A 15,433-nucleotide genomic window follows, 5' to 3' on the forward strand; every position below is an offset into this window, starting at 1 on the left:
GCTATTTCGGTCGACTCTACGCCAACAAATGAGATCGAGCTTGAGATCTTTCATCTTTTATACCCAACAGTAAAAGATTTTGTACCGAATCCGTCACAAAAAAATTGTTGAGCAGCGCTGCTGGAAGGGGGGACACAAGAATCGCTCGCAACCATACAATCGAAGAAGACATTTAATCTTTAAATATACATTTTTAAATGGCAATCATGTATTACAGAAAAAATGTTGCCCATTCAAATAAAAATGCCACATTTGAAATAAAATAAAAAATGATATTTTATTTTCTTCTCTTTGGGATGTTATATAAATCATCTGATTCAACTAATAAAAATGCAATCTCATGGGTTCTGTTGCCAAGAATAAAATATTTGTTTTGTTTTTTTGCTGAATTTTTTTTTATAATTTGTTTCTCTTTTGATATATCACAATAAGTATAAAATAAGTGTAACGAAAAAAAGTTGAAATGCTAGTAAAACACAAAATAAAAATATTGTTCGGTGTGCGGTGAATTGGTTATCATTTTTTTCTCTCTCGTTAAATACAAATGTAAATTCTATTTGAATGTTCTAACTAAACAGAAAATGCTGAAAATGCTACAATTTAATCTAAATATTTTCAGTCTGGTCCTTTAAAAAACATAGAAAAATAAGATTCATTTTCATAAAATCGTATCGATTTCATCCGAAATTTTGGTGCCATTTGAAAGGGAAAAAACTCTGAACATATCAACACGTGACAAGAGACATTTTTTTTTGTCAGAAATTCCCTTAAAAATCCAGTATACCTCTTGTTTGTTTATCTAATCGAATTCAGAGAAGAATAAAACGTGGATAATTCCTGTTCCAAGCATAGGTTGAACCAAATCAAATTGAATTATTCATTGTTGTGAACTTGATTCAAAAATGCTATATTTGATTGTTTCAATCGTGTTATTGTGTTGGATGACATGGATGAGAGGCACGGTGACATGCATGGCGTTGAGCAAAGGCTGTTACTTATGTCACATTGATCCAACAATTGAATGAGCTCCTCGGGCGTTGGTCCACCTCCAACTGATTGAGCTGTGTAAAGAAATGGATTTTTGTTTAGAGTTTTAAATTGCAATAAATTTCAAGAGAAAATCTGTTTCAAATTGGAACTTGAGCAACAAAATCATTTCATTTTTCAATTAATTCGTTCCATTTACCCGACGAATCCTTTTTCTGAATAAATTCCAGAGCAGTGGTGAGATCCCACATTTGAATGGCTCCATTGCTGTGACCGGACAATATAAAACGCCTTGGCATCGATCCCATTCGAGATGATTTCTCGCATTCGTGCACACAGAACGAGGTGATGGTTGAACCATCAATTGATTTGATAACACAGACGCGATCGCCATTCGATGCCAATCGTACGTACAGCTGATCGGTTTCAGGAATGACTTTTTGCACAAACACCTGTTCATCATCTTGTTCGCCGAATGGACCAAAGTCATTTCCTGCCGAGTAACTGTAAGCGCTGTCTGTTGATTCCAACGAAACAATCTGAACGAATAAAGTGAATGGAAAAGGGCAAATATTAGCAAAAAATGCAAAAAAAAACGACAATTTTCAATGTTAAACCAAGCAAACTCACTTTGAACGATGCCTCTGGCGTTGATCCGGGCTGTGTTGAAATCATGCCTCTGAAGCGCGGTACACGCCAAGTTCTCACATGATTGTATTCGCTGCACACTGAAATCAAAAACTCTTCGGAGAGTTTGACTTTGGTAACGGGACTTTGATGCACAGTGAATGTTTGGAATAGCTGCGGACTGTGGCCAACTGTTTCTGGATGTTGAACGATGACTCGTACACTACCCGACCGTGTGCCATACGCAATTTCAATCCAATTGCCGCATAAACCTTGAATTTAATTGTCAAGCAAATTACAAATGATTTTCATTCTCCTCAACAACAACATCAACAGAAAGACTTAATTAAATGAATTCAAAACCAATACTCTAATTGACAACTAACTAAAAGGTGTGTAACTTTTCTTGCAAATTATGTGAGTTGGTTGGGATGTGTGTGTTTGTGTGTGTGTGTGTGTGTGTGTGTGTATGTGTAAAGTATGGAGCTAACATAACAATAATAAATCAAGGCAGGACTTTTTTCTGTCAAAAAAACATGTACAAAAAAATTATGCCAGCACCAATCATATGTATATAATCAAATGTTGTGTTTTTAACGTGCTTGAACTTCTAATGTCATCTAATTTTGATTTCTGTTGGAATTTCGATAGCGAAGTTTCGATCACGTTCACATAATTAAAAGAACAAAAACAAAAGGATTTGATCCAAAAAATGAAAAATTCGATAAAAATGAAACTCATTCGAATATTGTGTGTGTGTTTTTTGGTCGGGAGGATTTTTGAACATTTTGTATTTTGCGTGTGTCTGTTGTGTGTTTGTGTTTTTTTTTGTTGTAAAAATCGAAATGAATTGAAATCTCATGTTTGTTTCGTTGGTTTGTTATGGGAATTTTTACCTTCTTTTGTTTTGTCCGGTGCTGGCATGATAACAAGTGATTAGTAGATTGTTTGTTTTTGTTTTCTGTTTGTTTTTCTAATTTCTAGTTTTGTTGATACATATATATATTTTTGTTCGTTTATCATTGTTAATTCTTTGAAAATGGGGTTCTCTAATTATTCTATAGACTTATCTAGAAAAACGAATTGTCATCATGCAAAATGATTAATACTTACTTGTGGTTTTGGGCGTTAAATACACGGATATTGCCGTAATGTGATCTAGTGTTGGATCTTTATATAATTCGGTAACTAGTAAGTCGTTATCTTTCATTCGTAGCGGAAACTTCTGCATATCTGTCGTTGAGAGAGAAAGACAATTTTTTTGGTTGGTCATTTTTGTTTGTCAAATACGAAAAAAAGATCAAAAATAAATACCGATATAGTAAATGCTGCCATTGTTACAGCCGAGCAGCAGAAATGAGCCGGCTGTATCGAACGATAAAATTGGGCAGAGGTCTTGGATTTGCCAGTGTTGTGTCATTGCATGCCAAACACCAATTTTCCCAATTGATGACAAGGCCACCAATTGATTTCCAATGAAAAATAAATACTCGACACGAACATTCAAATTAAAAATGCCCACGTCACTTTTATTTCCATCGTCAGACACTCGCCACAATCGAATCATACTGCCATACGAAATTGCCACCATTTTGCTTTGTGTTTTCTCATTTGCATTGGAAAAGTTCACTTTGATGGCCAATCGTTCGATAGTTGCTTCGATGTAGGGCGATGTGAATACTAGCTGCCATCCCGAAGAGTCCTTCAACCGATAGCATGTGACAAAATGTGGATATGCGGCCGAAATCCAATTGTGATGCGCTTTAATTATTTGCACTCGAAGTGGATCGTAGAAACCGGCCGATTGCTGATGTGGATTGAACACTAGGCCGACGTCATTGCGAATGATTTTGTTGAGATCAGCGGATGAATTTCGCGAATGTCGTAGATCCAATGACGCTGTTCGAGAATGTGCCGAAGCATTCCAGCCTTGGGCATTCCGAGATGGTGCCGTTCCATTGTACGTTGATCGAAGTTCCCACGATGAATTTCGCGAATGGCCCGAATGACGCGATGATGACGCTTGATTGATACTACTAAATGAATTGTCTCTTTGTAAATTGTACTCTTCGCGTTGGTTAAATTCGTCACGTGATCCATCAAAGTCATCTCTTTGGCGATAGTGTGGATAAACAATGCTTCCTATTTGGTGGAAATTACATTTCAGTAGAGTTAATGAAGACGACGACTTTTCAATCGAATTTCGTAAAGAAAATGAAATTGCATGATGTTTGACTTACGTCCATTGGCCATTTCCGGAACGCGAACCATTGAGCCTGGCCGAGCATTGATTAAACTTCCAGCAGCCAGTGGAACTGGTGTCACTGACGTTGGTGCTGTGATGTCTTGATTGACCGAACCGACTGGAGCTGCTGGTTGCGACACATTTGTTTCGACTGTTGTAGGCGGTGGTACAGGAGCTGTAGTGCTCGTTGTGATGGAAGTTTGCGTTGCTGAAGCGACAGCTGCCGTTGATGTTTCGCCCAGCTCATGTCCTGGTACCACTGCACATCACAAAGAAAGAGTTAACACAATTTTGAAGCAAAACAAAAACTTCTGCCACTCAATAAATGAATTAAACTTCAAAAAAGGGACACTAAATATCAATTCCCGGAAACAAACCTGGTGGTGTCAAATGTGCATAGAACCACACATCACCGCACGATGAATGATTTAAATCTTCACACAGAATTAATCGTCGCACCAATGGCGAAATGTTGTAGTATTCAGCTTCGTGCCGTAGTATCCTCAAATCACATTGTTTGATATCAATGTCGCGTGTGCGTAAGTAATTCAGAATTATTCCAAACAACGTTGGATCACGATCAATGAAAATGGCTCCACTATCATCTCGCAGGCTAGATATACGGCCACTGAGCAGTGCCGTGAAAAATGTGTCTGGTATACAAGTAAGCGTTTGTCGTGATGTTGAAAACCTACACCAAATGACATTTTAATTTAAAATCAAAACCATTCATTCTAGCCATCCATAAATTGATATACGGATTTTCATTTTGGAAAATTCACTCAAACCAATTATCACCCGTCGACACTTACTTTTTCCCACCGACATTCAAGTGAACAATGTCACCTGTGTAATTGTTGTACGACATTTCAATGTAAAATTGCTAAATATCAATTACAATTCACACACAAAACAAATCCTCCGAATCAATAAATGGTTCCAGTTCGCGAGTAATTTGTTTGATTTGTCAAGTAAATAGCGTGGCCATTTCTCTGTGTAGATAATTGAATAATTTCTTTTTTTCTCTTCTCACAATTGTTGACTTAATGATGTATGTTTTCCCCTTTCGTATTTGCGTATATACTCGATAGTTTTTAATGGATGTTGTTTTGTAACCAAAAAAAATGACGTCACAGACCACTGTTTTCGTATGTGCATGTATTATGACAGTTCGGTCGGGAAGACATGATGGTTGGTTCACAAAAACACACAGTGTATACTGTGTTCACATCTGCACGCTCGTCATGTTTGCAATTAATACGAAAAAAATGGATCATGATCTCAAGATTATTCACCGGAAATGATATTCAGAATTAATTTCAAATTCAAATCTATAAAAAGCAATTCGGAAATCACTTTTGAAATGCAAAAGAGAAGCGAAATAAATAAATCCATTACCAATACAAATGCAATTAAGTCTTGCACACATTGCAAACCGTTTCTTGCTGGAAAAATCGCCACACTATTTGAAATTGACTTTTGAATGTGTAGTTTAGTCGTGCGTACGCATTAATACGTTCACTCTTTATATATCGAAGATCAAAAGGTAATGGAGAAAATGAAAAAGAAAGAAGATGCAAAGAGAGCGAATGGTTTGAGTTCTCTCGCTCTCATTCGTTTAAATGTATTATAAATGTTTTTACTCGTAGCCGCAACATAAACCTAACACACACGTATCGGACAAGCAGCCGTCATCATCGTACAGTGGTATTCCGTCGTTTCAATGTTATTTGCGTTTTCAACACCGAAAATTTCCCATTGGAATCTGTTTTTTTGTTATACATACATTCATATACGTACGAGTATCGACTCATTTTTTTGCCGAGAAGAACTTTCGATTTGACTTTCTTTAATTTTTAAATTTAGTGTTTGATGATAAGCGATTGAAGCACGAATACGAGAAGAAGAAAAAAACCATCAAGTAAAAAAGAAATAAAACCGAAGGAATAATGGGGCTGTGCAAATGTTTTTATCGATTAGTTAGAAATTTTCTAATTGTTTTTTTCATCGTTGTTTTGTTACCTGGTTTACCGCCTAAGACGCACTTTGATTTTCAATCATTTATGTAAGTATTTATGACAATTTTGGAGCAATCACAAAGTGGTTGCGAAAAAAAATATTTGTAAGATGTGTTATTGTTTTATTTTTGTTGCATTCCATTCGGCCGATGTGTCTTTCTCCTGAAATCAAGAAGTTGTTGTTGTTGTTGCTCTTGTGGTGTGTGTATTGTATTCTACCGTTGACGTTGGATGAGCTCATTTACATCGATAAATGAAAGAAAGTCACATCGCCACATCGGACAGTAACACGTTTCAATTTTGTTGTGCTGGGGAGAAAAATGAATGCGCCCATAGAATCATTTGATGGCCTCAGAAGAAGAACCTTTCCTACAAAACCTGTGCACAGAACACAAACACAGAAATTTTTTTGTCAAAAGGCGAACAGCAAATTTGCGAGCGCAAAAACCTAATATATTTGAAGCGAGCGCAAAAGTATAACAAGCCTACTGGCATGCAAACTCCGTATAAGTAGGCCTGTTATGCTTTTGCGCTCGCTGTAAATATATTAGGTTTTTGCGCTCGCAAATTTGCCGTTTGCCTTTTAACTAAAAAATTTCTGTGTTTGTGTTCTGCGCACAGGTTTTGTAGGAAAGATTTTTCTTCTCAGGCTGTCATTTTACAATTATCAGTGTTTCAATGGGGAAAAAGACAAAAAAAGCAGTTGATCGATAAACTGAAAAAACTGGATATGATGAGCGAAAAGAAAAACATTAACATAAACTGGTGATACATGTGTCAAGGCAATGAAGTCGCACAAAATTGCCCAATACCTTATTGAGTTTGATGTATGTTCAATAGCCGGCTCATTGTTTTTTTCTCTCTACACTTTTGATGCTTTCATTGCTGTGAATGTCGCAACGAATATCGCTAATATCAAAAGTATTCTTGCCAAATGTTTACTACAGCTGTCAGACTGCTATTGTTTATTTTACAAATTAATAAATAGCGACTCTAATGAGACGTTCGTTTGGGCTTTGTCAATTGGCTATTAAGAATAAATACAATCACATACACTTTTTTCCCGGCTTGAGTGGCATTCATTGGTAATATGAAAAAAAAAACGACATCTAGCACCGAAATATCAGTGATATGATAATAGAGTCTATAAATAATTTTCAAAATCTTACGAAATCCAATTTTTGTTTTTCGTTTACTCAGCTGTTTCGACTCCTTTACGTACCATCGATAATAACGAGAGATTGCTTCTCTTCGATTCGTCTCCATGTTTTCCCTAAATTTTGTCATTTCACTCATATTTGATAAATTATACCCATTAACTAATGATTTGATTGGTAATATTTGTATTCCACAGAATCCCAAAACCGCTAGACTTAACGGGTCCGTTAGAAGTAAATAATTTGTTAGATAATGCCGAACGTTTGTTTGAAGGTCAAGTGCATGGGCCAGAAACGTTATTGAAGCGTGGCAACGAAATCTTTACATCAATTCATGGCGGTGAAGTGATCAAAATCACGGACGATCATATTACACATGTGGCTAAGTTTGGAAAACCATGCGGTAAGTATTTTATTTCGTAATCAAGTCGTCGTCGACATCGATTTTTTCGATTACAATCCAAACCATATTGCATTTTCATAAGCAATATCAATTTCGTGTCAATATTTATTTTTTATTGTTTATTTTTCGTTTTGTTTCGACTTCGAAATAAATTCAGAGGGATTGACTGAGGAGAAAATTTGTGGACGACCATTGGGTTTGGCATTCGATACGCAAGGAGATAATTTGATTGTTGCCGATGCTTATTATGGTATTTGGTCGGTTAATTTGAGCAATGGAAAGAAAACACAATTGGTCTCGCCGACCGAGGAATTGGACGGAAAGGTAAATAAACATTTGGAGTGATCAAAATACCTACTTGAGTTCAACCGAAAATCTAGGGGAATATCACGCTTAAATTATTTCAAATATTTCAAAAAAATCCAATTTATCTCTAAGAATCTGTCGTATGAAATATGGTGGATATATGTGAATACGGCGGAGTATTGTGGATTTTTGTGATAATGAATGATATTTAAATGTATTTATTCGGATTTAATGCAAAAAATCTCAAATATCTCCAAAATCCACAAAAATCTGATTTATTTATTCGAAATAATCGAAAATATGTCATACAACTAATGTTTATTCCAAATATCTCAAATATCTCACAAGATTCAGGAGCGTGATATTCCCCTAGCCGAAAATCATCAAATAAATAATCGCATTTTTTATCGGCTTAAATAAATAGGTTCGTCGACCGGCTAGTATTTTCAATTCGGTTGCCGTTTCGAAATCCGGCGACATTTTCTGGACCGATTCAGCCTCCGATTTCAAACTTGAAGACGGTGTCTACACACTTTTGGCCAATCCATCCGGACGTTTGTTCCGATATAATCGTGTTACAAAGCAAAACAAATTCCTCCTCGATGAATTGTACTTTGCCAATGGTATTGCATTGCCGCCGAATGAAGATTTCATTGTTGTTTCGGAGACTGGTGCCTCTCGTCTTACACGCTACTATTTGACCGGTGCCAAGGCTGGCCAAACTGATGTGTTCATTGATAGTTTGCCGGGCATACCAGATAATTTAACACCAGATGCTGACGGTTTGTGGGTGCCATTGGTTCAATCGGTCGATAGCGAAAATCCAGCACTCTGGCAATCAGCCGCAAATGCACCGCTTGTTCGTAAATTCTTGGCTCGTGCTCTCGCTTTAATTGAGCTACCATTTAAAGTGGTTGAAAATATTTATCCAAACTTCTACACACAAACGTTTATCCACAAAATCGGACACTTTGAATCGTTGGTCGGTTTGGCGCCAGCACGTCAAACAATCTTGCGCCTCGACTGGAACGGAAAGATTATCGGATCATTGCATGGTTTTGATAAGTCTGTGCACGGTGTGGCGCATGTTCTTGAAGATGGTGATTATTTGTACTTGGGTTCATTTGCCCACAAGTATTTGGGACGCGTGAAATTGCCAAAAACGTACAAAAGCGCAAAGGCAACACCAAAAGTAGCACCAAAGGTTGAGGCCACAACGAAGAAACCAGTCACAACAACGACAACTCCAAAACCAACCACAACCACGACCACACCAAAAACCAAACAAACAACGACCACTACAACCACCACTCCAAAACCAGCCACGACAACAACACCTAAACCAACAACGAAATCAGCACCAAAGCCAACAACGACGACACCGAAATCAGCAACTGAAGCTCCAACGAGGAAACCGGCCCCAATCCATGAAAATGTCGCCGAAGACACCAAACGTCCCGCAGCAGAAAAGCTAAAAGTGATCAAAAAAGGTGGCGCCCAAGGCGAACTTTAAGCACCATTAAAACGAAGAGAGTGAGAAAATGAAGCGAAAAAGAAGGAAAACAGTAGATGCAAAACAGCATGCGACGATAATTCTCATTCCAACCGATTACAATCAACATGAATAGACGTCATCAACTGCGATGAGCCAGTTATTTTTATCGCAATTAAACTAGACATATTTATTCCAAGCAATCGCATTCCCAATTTAAAAAACCGCAAAAAAAATGAATAATGAATAATGAATACATAATTTAAAAACAACACGTTTTTCCTCTTCGATTCCGGTACCGCCATCACATTGACGACATATGTGACACAATTTATGATAAACAATGAAATTAATATACAGAATAACAAAACATTGCAAACTATTCAATTTGAAATTAACTATGAATGCTTCCGAAAATTAGCGTTAATACTCTGAACTAAAATATGAGCAATTTACTATGCAACGATTCATTTTTATTTTGTTATGAGCAAAATATTGAAATATTGAATAAAGCGAACTATCTTTGAGGGGTTTTTTTTCCAAACTCTGGACAGAGTTGAAATCAAGTAGGTTTTATTTTCATTGCAGGAAAAATATTCCGTAACAGAAAGAAACGAATCAAATGAATGCTTGAGTTTATGTTGAATAATAAGATCTTGAAAAAAAAAAGAGATGAAGTTTCAGTGGTGAACAAATTTATGCAATTTTTCGTCATTCAAAAACTATGCCACCTCCATATTCTTATGAGAAGCCAACCACTTGGGCCATTGATCTTGATAGCGCAACGAATATTTTGTGTGCAAACATTGTGCAGGTGTTGTTGTGGCCGATGTGAGAGTCATCTGTTGAGAGTCCTGCGAACGAATGAATGGAGTGAACAGGAGCTTCCTAATGTAGTGCTCCTTGTGCTAGCGCTTCGTCAACGGTACAAAACATGGAAAATTGCTCGCATGACGCAGACACACACACACGAAAACACACCCCCCAACATTCATCGCATGAACGGCACGGCACAGGCTGGCAATGAGGCAAGCTACCAGAGTAGCTTAAGGTATTCGATAGCGATGCTATCAAAAGGGATATTATCAGTCCTTTCGCGACATTCAACGCGATTGTATCACAAGCGGAGCAGAGAATCTAGTGCTTTGTTTCGAACGAATTTTAGTTTGGTTTTAGATTTCAAATTTTCACAACGGAAAAAAGTCCTCCGAATTTCAAATTCGAATCAGTTTCAAATGAAATAAACAAATTCTTTCTTTCAACCGATTTTATTTATTGGTTCGTTGTAAATTGGTGATGATTTGAACAAAAGGTGCTTTTTTATTATAGTGTTTCCAATTAGTTTTTGTTTGTTTTAAATAACAGTTGAAATATGTTTCGTTCGATGGAGAGAAAGAGAGGGAGAGAGAGAGAGAGAGAGAGAGAGAGAAAGAGAAAAAAAAATAAACAGAACTTTGTTTTCCTTTTTCGCATGAAATGTTTATAAATATGGCCAGTTATTTGAAAACAAACGGGCTCATAAACACCTATTAACATTAAATGTTTTTAATTTCAATTTAACATTTTTCAAACCATTTATTACGTTTAAATGGCGCATTAAATTCAAATGGACGGATTTTGATTGTTGCATTTTTCCAATAGCTAGTCGAATTGGTTCACCACCAATACCGATTTATTGACATAAAATTTCAATGAAATTTTATTTGTTTATTTATGCTTCATTTTTTTATATCGTGAAATGGATTTTTGGTCGCAGTTTAAAAAAAGCCAAACCGCTGAAACTCCCTTTTTTTGCATATGACTGTGGGTGTGAGTTGGTTTGAGCACTAATTAAGTTAATTTCTCATTAAAATAAATGTGAATTGGATTTTTTTTCGCCTACTGACTTCCAAATTAAATGCCAATAGCATTAAATTGTTCGTAGTTCATCATTGTTAGTATTTAATTTGAATTAATCAGTTGAGAAGAGTAAAAAAAAAATGACAATAACGAACCCCAAATTGGATTAGTCAGAATACCAAGTAAAATAATGTAAATTAAGCTTTTAATGCTGATATTTGTTGTCGAACTGGTTTGGCATTTAAAAAAAAAACATTTCCGTTGATATGGGGTGCAGACAATGGGTAAATTTAAAGAAAGGATGAAATTTTAGGTATTTAGACATATTTTTTGACGAATTGAAAAAGAAACCCTTAATTATCCCATTCGTAAAATTTAAATGATTGAATGCCAAATGGACCAATCTAAATCCCACTCAGTTTATGTCTCTTCAAGATGTGCAGACGTAAATTTTTGTACCATTTAAATCGAAATACAATGTCAATATTTCCACATTTTTGCACAACCATGATATAACGATCATAATTTGTAATTCAACCGCTGACAAAATTTGCACTAAAATTCTCGATAAAACGGTAATTTAATGAGGTGCGTGCGCTTATGTGAAAACACAAAACAAACACATTTTTCTAATTAAAGTTTTCGATTTATCGGGGCATTGTATTCCGTATGCTACGCATGTGGATGGCAGGTAAAATTCAGGAGACTTGACATGAAAATTAAAAATAGACAAAACAGGCTTTACAGCAGGCAGCACTTCAACTGATTCACAAGTGTGAAAATATTCGATCGAATGCTGTATGCTTTGGATCAACTTGAACTCGGCCAATCCAGTAAGCGACAATATATTATATACGCACATTCACCCTGAACAACAACAACAGCAAAAAAATTATTCCCAACTTTACAGCTTCCTTTGCCTGTTGACAAAAACACATATTGATAATCGATAAACGTTCGTATTAGAATAGTATTCTTTAGGCTGGATATATAATTTTTTATTATTCAAAATAAACTGTTCAATGTAAAGGCGAGTCAACACATTGTTTACGTTTATCGTTTTAGTTCTCGCCTCTCTCTCTCTGCATATTATTGTACAGGCGCCCACCAGTGTGGGTGTGGGTATGTGTATGTGTGTGCGTATCATTCATGCTTCGATTTTTTCTCGAATGAAAAACGTCGCCAAATATCATTATAAATGCAATGAACGCTACGAACTTCCGTCATAGTACGCGTTATGCTACGACGATTTTGACTACCTAATTGGAGTTGGAAATATTAAAGAAAAAAAATCCAGCACAAGCAACATCACAATGATGTACTTAACATTTACAAGAAAAAATGCACAGACACAGCCACTCTGTCGGTCTGAACATGTGTTCAGCTGACGTAAAAACGTCGTTTTTCATTCTCTGCATTTTGTCTTTCTTCTTTTTTTGTGTCCAAAAAGAGCTTTGCAATACATCACGATCGCGATGATTTTCACTGAACGTCGTAGAAAAACTTTTCAATAATTCCAATTGCTCCATTTGATCAGAGAAATTCGATTGCCAGCTTCAATACTTACGAAATTCCAACGAATTTTTCGCTCTCCCCTCCTCGCTCAAAGATGATTCATTTTCATTTTAGCATCATATATAAATGTCGTTTGCAGCCTTTGCATGTCTTGAATGTTCCATCCAGTTTGGATGATAAAAAAAATATTAACTTTATTTCAACTTTTGCAAGTTGAAACTCAGTTGTGTGCCAAGAATGATTGGGAGAATATCAAGATAATGTAAGAACAGAGATAGCGGGGCAAGCTTTCGCTGCTACAGTTTTCCCTTTTCACATGCGGTTATTTACGGGGCAAACAAAAAGTTGATGTTGCTCTTGTGACTTAATACCATCATAGGTTGGATACATGTTAAAAATAGAAAAGTGCGAGCAAAAAAAAAGTAAACGAAGCGACTGCTGTTTTGTGGAGTTTAAAATTTTTTGGCTTTAAGTATGGTTTCTTTCGTTTCGGCGCATTCGTTTTATTAGTTTAATCACGTTTCGTGCGGGTAAAAACTCAACGGGCTGCTGTTGCTGTTGTTGCTGCTTGTGCTATCTGCACTATGCAGATTTTCAATTCAATTTGGTACATTAATCCGTTTGAGTTTGTCGGTAAATAAAGTGGTTTAGATGCTATCGTTGCGAATATAAAGCACTCTTTATTTCGATGTGGCAATGAGAGAGTCTGGTTATGTGTGCATGTGTGTGTGTGTGTGTGTGTGTGTGTGTGTGTGTGTGTGTGTTTGGAAGCAACAGCACACACGCACACACTTTGCGTTTCGTTCTCAAAATAGAGAAATATACAAACACAAGCGAATTGTTGGAAAATAAACTGAGAAACGGAAACAAAACAGATAGAAAACAGCCTTTACACCGTCAAGTATAAATAAATATCCGAGAGCATAGACAGAACACTTTCATTCTCACATTACACATATGCCACGCATTGCTTTTTGCAACAGCAAATAGCTGCTTCCGCGAATCGACAGCTGAATCCGAATGAAAAGAGAGCGAGATCGAGAGTGAGTGGGAGAGAAAGGCACAGCACACGATTCTCATGCAGTTAAATTGTGGATTAAAATCTAAAACATTTGGATGCACGTGCGTTTCCTTGTCTGTGTCTGGTCTTCGGCCTGATGGTATTCTGCTGTTCGTTTTCACTCTGGTGTGTGAGTGTGTGTGTTGTTTGCAAGCGAGCGAGCAAATGAGCGATTGAGCGCGCAATGAAGCTCGTGTAAATTCGAATGAAAGTGTAGGCGTTCGTTCTCTTTCCTGCATTCGTCCAATAGGCTGGTGTGATATAAAGCTTGGTCGTTTGCATTAGATAAGTGGGTGTGAGCACTCACACTCTCATTCTCCAAAGAGCAATCGACAATTAAAAAGTTAAATAAATGACTGATTCACCATTATAGCATTATACATGCTATCGTAACACTGCTGTGCTTCTGTAATCCGGATGATTCAATTTTGAGATCTTCGTCAAAACGAACGATTATATATTGGAGTTTTTATGCATTTTTTTCTATCCCCTTTTTTTTGCAACGTCTAGTCACTATGTAGCACCAAATCTCTGAAGATTTAAAAGTAAAACTAGTCGACAAAATACGAATCAACCTGAATAAATTATTTGAAATTAGTCAATGGCAGTGAAATTGACTACAAATACAAGCGACAGCATCTTGAGTTGTGCGATCAATCGAGCTTGCTTATCGGATGGCGTTATTTCATATTATTTCAATGTCTCCTTTTGGACATGGTTCCCAATCACATACTTGACATCTCAATAGATAAGGTAAAACCTGACACGATCGATGTGCATTACGACTTAATTAAAGCAAACAAGAGAAAAAACACATCGTGCCTATACGGATAGAATCGGATGGACAGATCATAAATGCATGAATTGACGATGTCCGTGTGCCCTTGTGCAACTTTCTGGACGTGCGTATTTTATCCAATGCGATAAGCGGTGTTCTCTTTCACCGGCCTGAAATTAAAAGTGCTTACGTGTCACCGAATAAAATGAATTTTCAATCAAATTCACATGAAATAGGTGAGAGGAAGGTGAAAAAAAGCGCAGGCAATTCGTCGAAAAATTGAGGTGAGTGGGATAGCGGTGTCGGTGATGAGATCGAAAAGAAAATCAAATAATAAAATCAATTTGTTGACAATTGGCTATTGGTATGTTGTTTGTGTTTTTCTCCGATTGCTTTGCTACACAGAGAAAATGGCCATAAGCCTGTGAACTTGCATCGACAACATGATTGAGTGAGAAAAATAGAAGCCCAAAAACCAATTCACAAGTAGAAGGTGGACAAACATTGCAATTGATTTGTTGAAAAACCATCGGCCCCATTCATCAACATACACAGATATTAATAGCAATGATTTCGTATTTATTTAATTTTGGTATGTATGTGTATGTGTGTGTTTTCACCAATGGCTTTTATCGGCAAGCGCTCCAAATGAATTGCTCTTTAGAAGAAGAGAAAAACAACAACCAAATTTAATTATATATTGATTTAAGAGCAACTCCCAGAATAAGACTTCAACGAAACATTTCGAATGGATAAGAGCTTAATGCCCGACTGACTGACTGAATGACTATACACATTCATTTTCATTTAGCTGCTTGCTGGTTTGATACACACTCATACTCATACTTTTTTTCGATCTGGAAAATTGGCGGACAAAAACATAGTTTGTATCGTCTGAATGAATCAATTGGATTGGATGAAGATAAAAATCCTGCCCGTTATAGTTAATCCCCAAAAAGATACACCCAATTAACTCGTTCAATAATGAACATTTTTCAAACGGATC

General features: G+C 36.6%; 3 protein-coding genes across 6 annotated transcripts in view; 2 read left to right on the forward strand and 1 right to left on the reverse strand.

The window, feature by feature from the left end:
* Positions 1 to 251: 251 nt before the first annotated feature.
* On the reverse strand, positions 252 to 5,560 carry LOC129578172 (SH3KBP1-binding protein 1). 3 transcript variants are annotated; one of them, XM_055466348.1, is made up of 9 exons: positions 5,258 to 5,560; positions 4,672 to 5,090; positions 4,237 to 4,550; positions 3,855 to 4,118; positions 2,929 to 3,756; positions 2,728 to 2,847; positions 1,618 to 1,886; positions 1,187 to 1,526; positions 252 to 1,061 (listed from the first exon to the last, which is right to left on the reverse strand). In XM_055466348.1, exons 2-9 carry the CDS (start codon positions 4,725 to 4,727, stop codon positions 874 to 876), a joined length of 2,379 nt encoding a protein of 792 aa, XP_055322323.1. In that variant the 5' UTR covers positions 4,728 to 5,090; positions 5,258 to 5,560; the 3' UTR covers positions 252 to 873. The 3 variants fall into 3 exon arrangements, with proteins under 3 accessions (XP_055322323.1, XP_055322324.1, XP_055322322.1); XM_055466349.1 differs by having other exon boundaries at positions 4,672 to 5,190; positions 5,258 to 5,385; XM_055466347.1 differs by having other exon boundaries at positions 4,672 to 5,474.
* A 228-nt stretch (positions 5,561 to 5,788) lies between these two features.
* Positions 5,789 to 9,797, forward strand: LOC129578175 (adipocyte plasma membrane-associated protein Hemomucin). Its single transcript, XM_055466352.1, has 4 exons — positions 5,789 to 5,924; positions 7,232 to 7,437; positions 7,595 to 7,761; positions 8,168 to 9,797. Exons 1-4 carry the CDS (start codon positions 5,809 to 5,811, stop codon positions 9,254 to 9,256), a joined length of 1,578 nt encoding a protein of 525 aa, XP_055322327.1. The 5' UTR covers positions 5,789 to 5,808; the 3' UTR covers positions 9,257 to 9,797.
* Positions 9,798 to 9,937: 140 nt separating this feature from the next.
* LOC129578170 (uncharacterized) overlaps positions 9,938 to 15,433 on the forward strand; it is a 110,730-nt gene continuing 105,234 nt past the window's right edge. For both annotated transcript variants that reach the window (XM_055466341.1, XM_055466343.1), the window contains exon 1: positions 9,938 to 10,547. The gene's annotated coding sequence lies outside the window, so the exon portion shown is untranslated. The remainder of the gene's footprint in view (positions 10,548 to 15,433) is intronic.

The sequence above is a fragment of the Sitodiplosis mosellana genome, unplaced genomic scaffold, assembly GCF_009176505.1.
Source record: "Sitodiplosis mosellana isolate CC-2019 unplaced genomic scaffold, AAFC_SMos_1.0 Smas_scaffold_6226, whole genome shotgun sequence".
Classification (NCBI taxonomy): domain Eukaryota; kingdom Metazoa; phylum Arthropoda; class Insecta; order Diptera; family Cecidomyiidae; genus Sitodiplosis; species Sitodiplosis mosellana.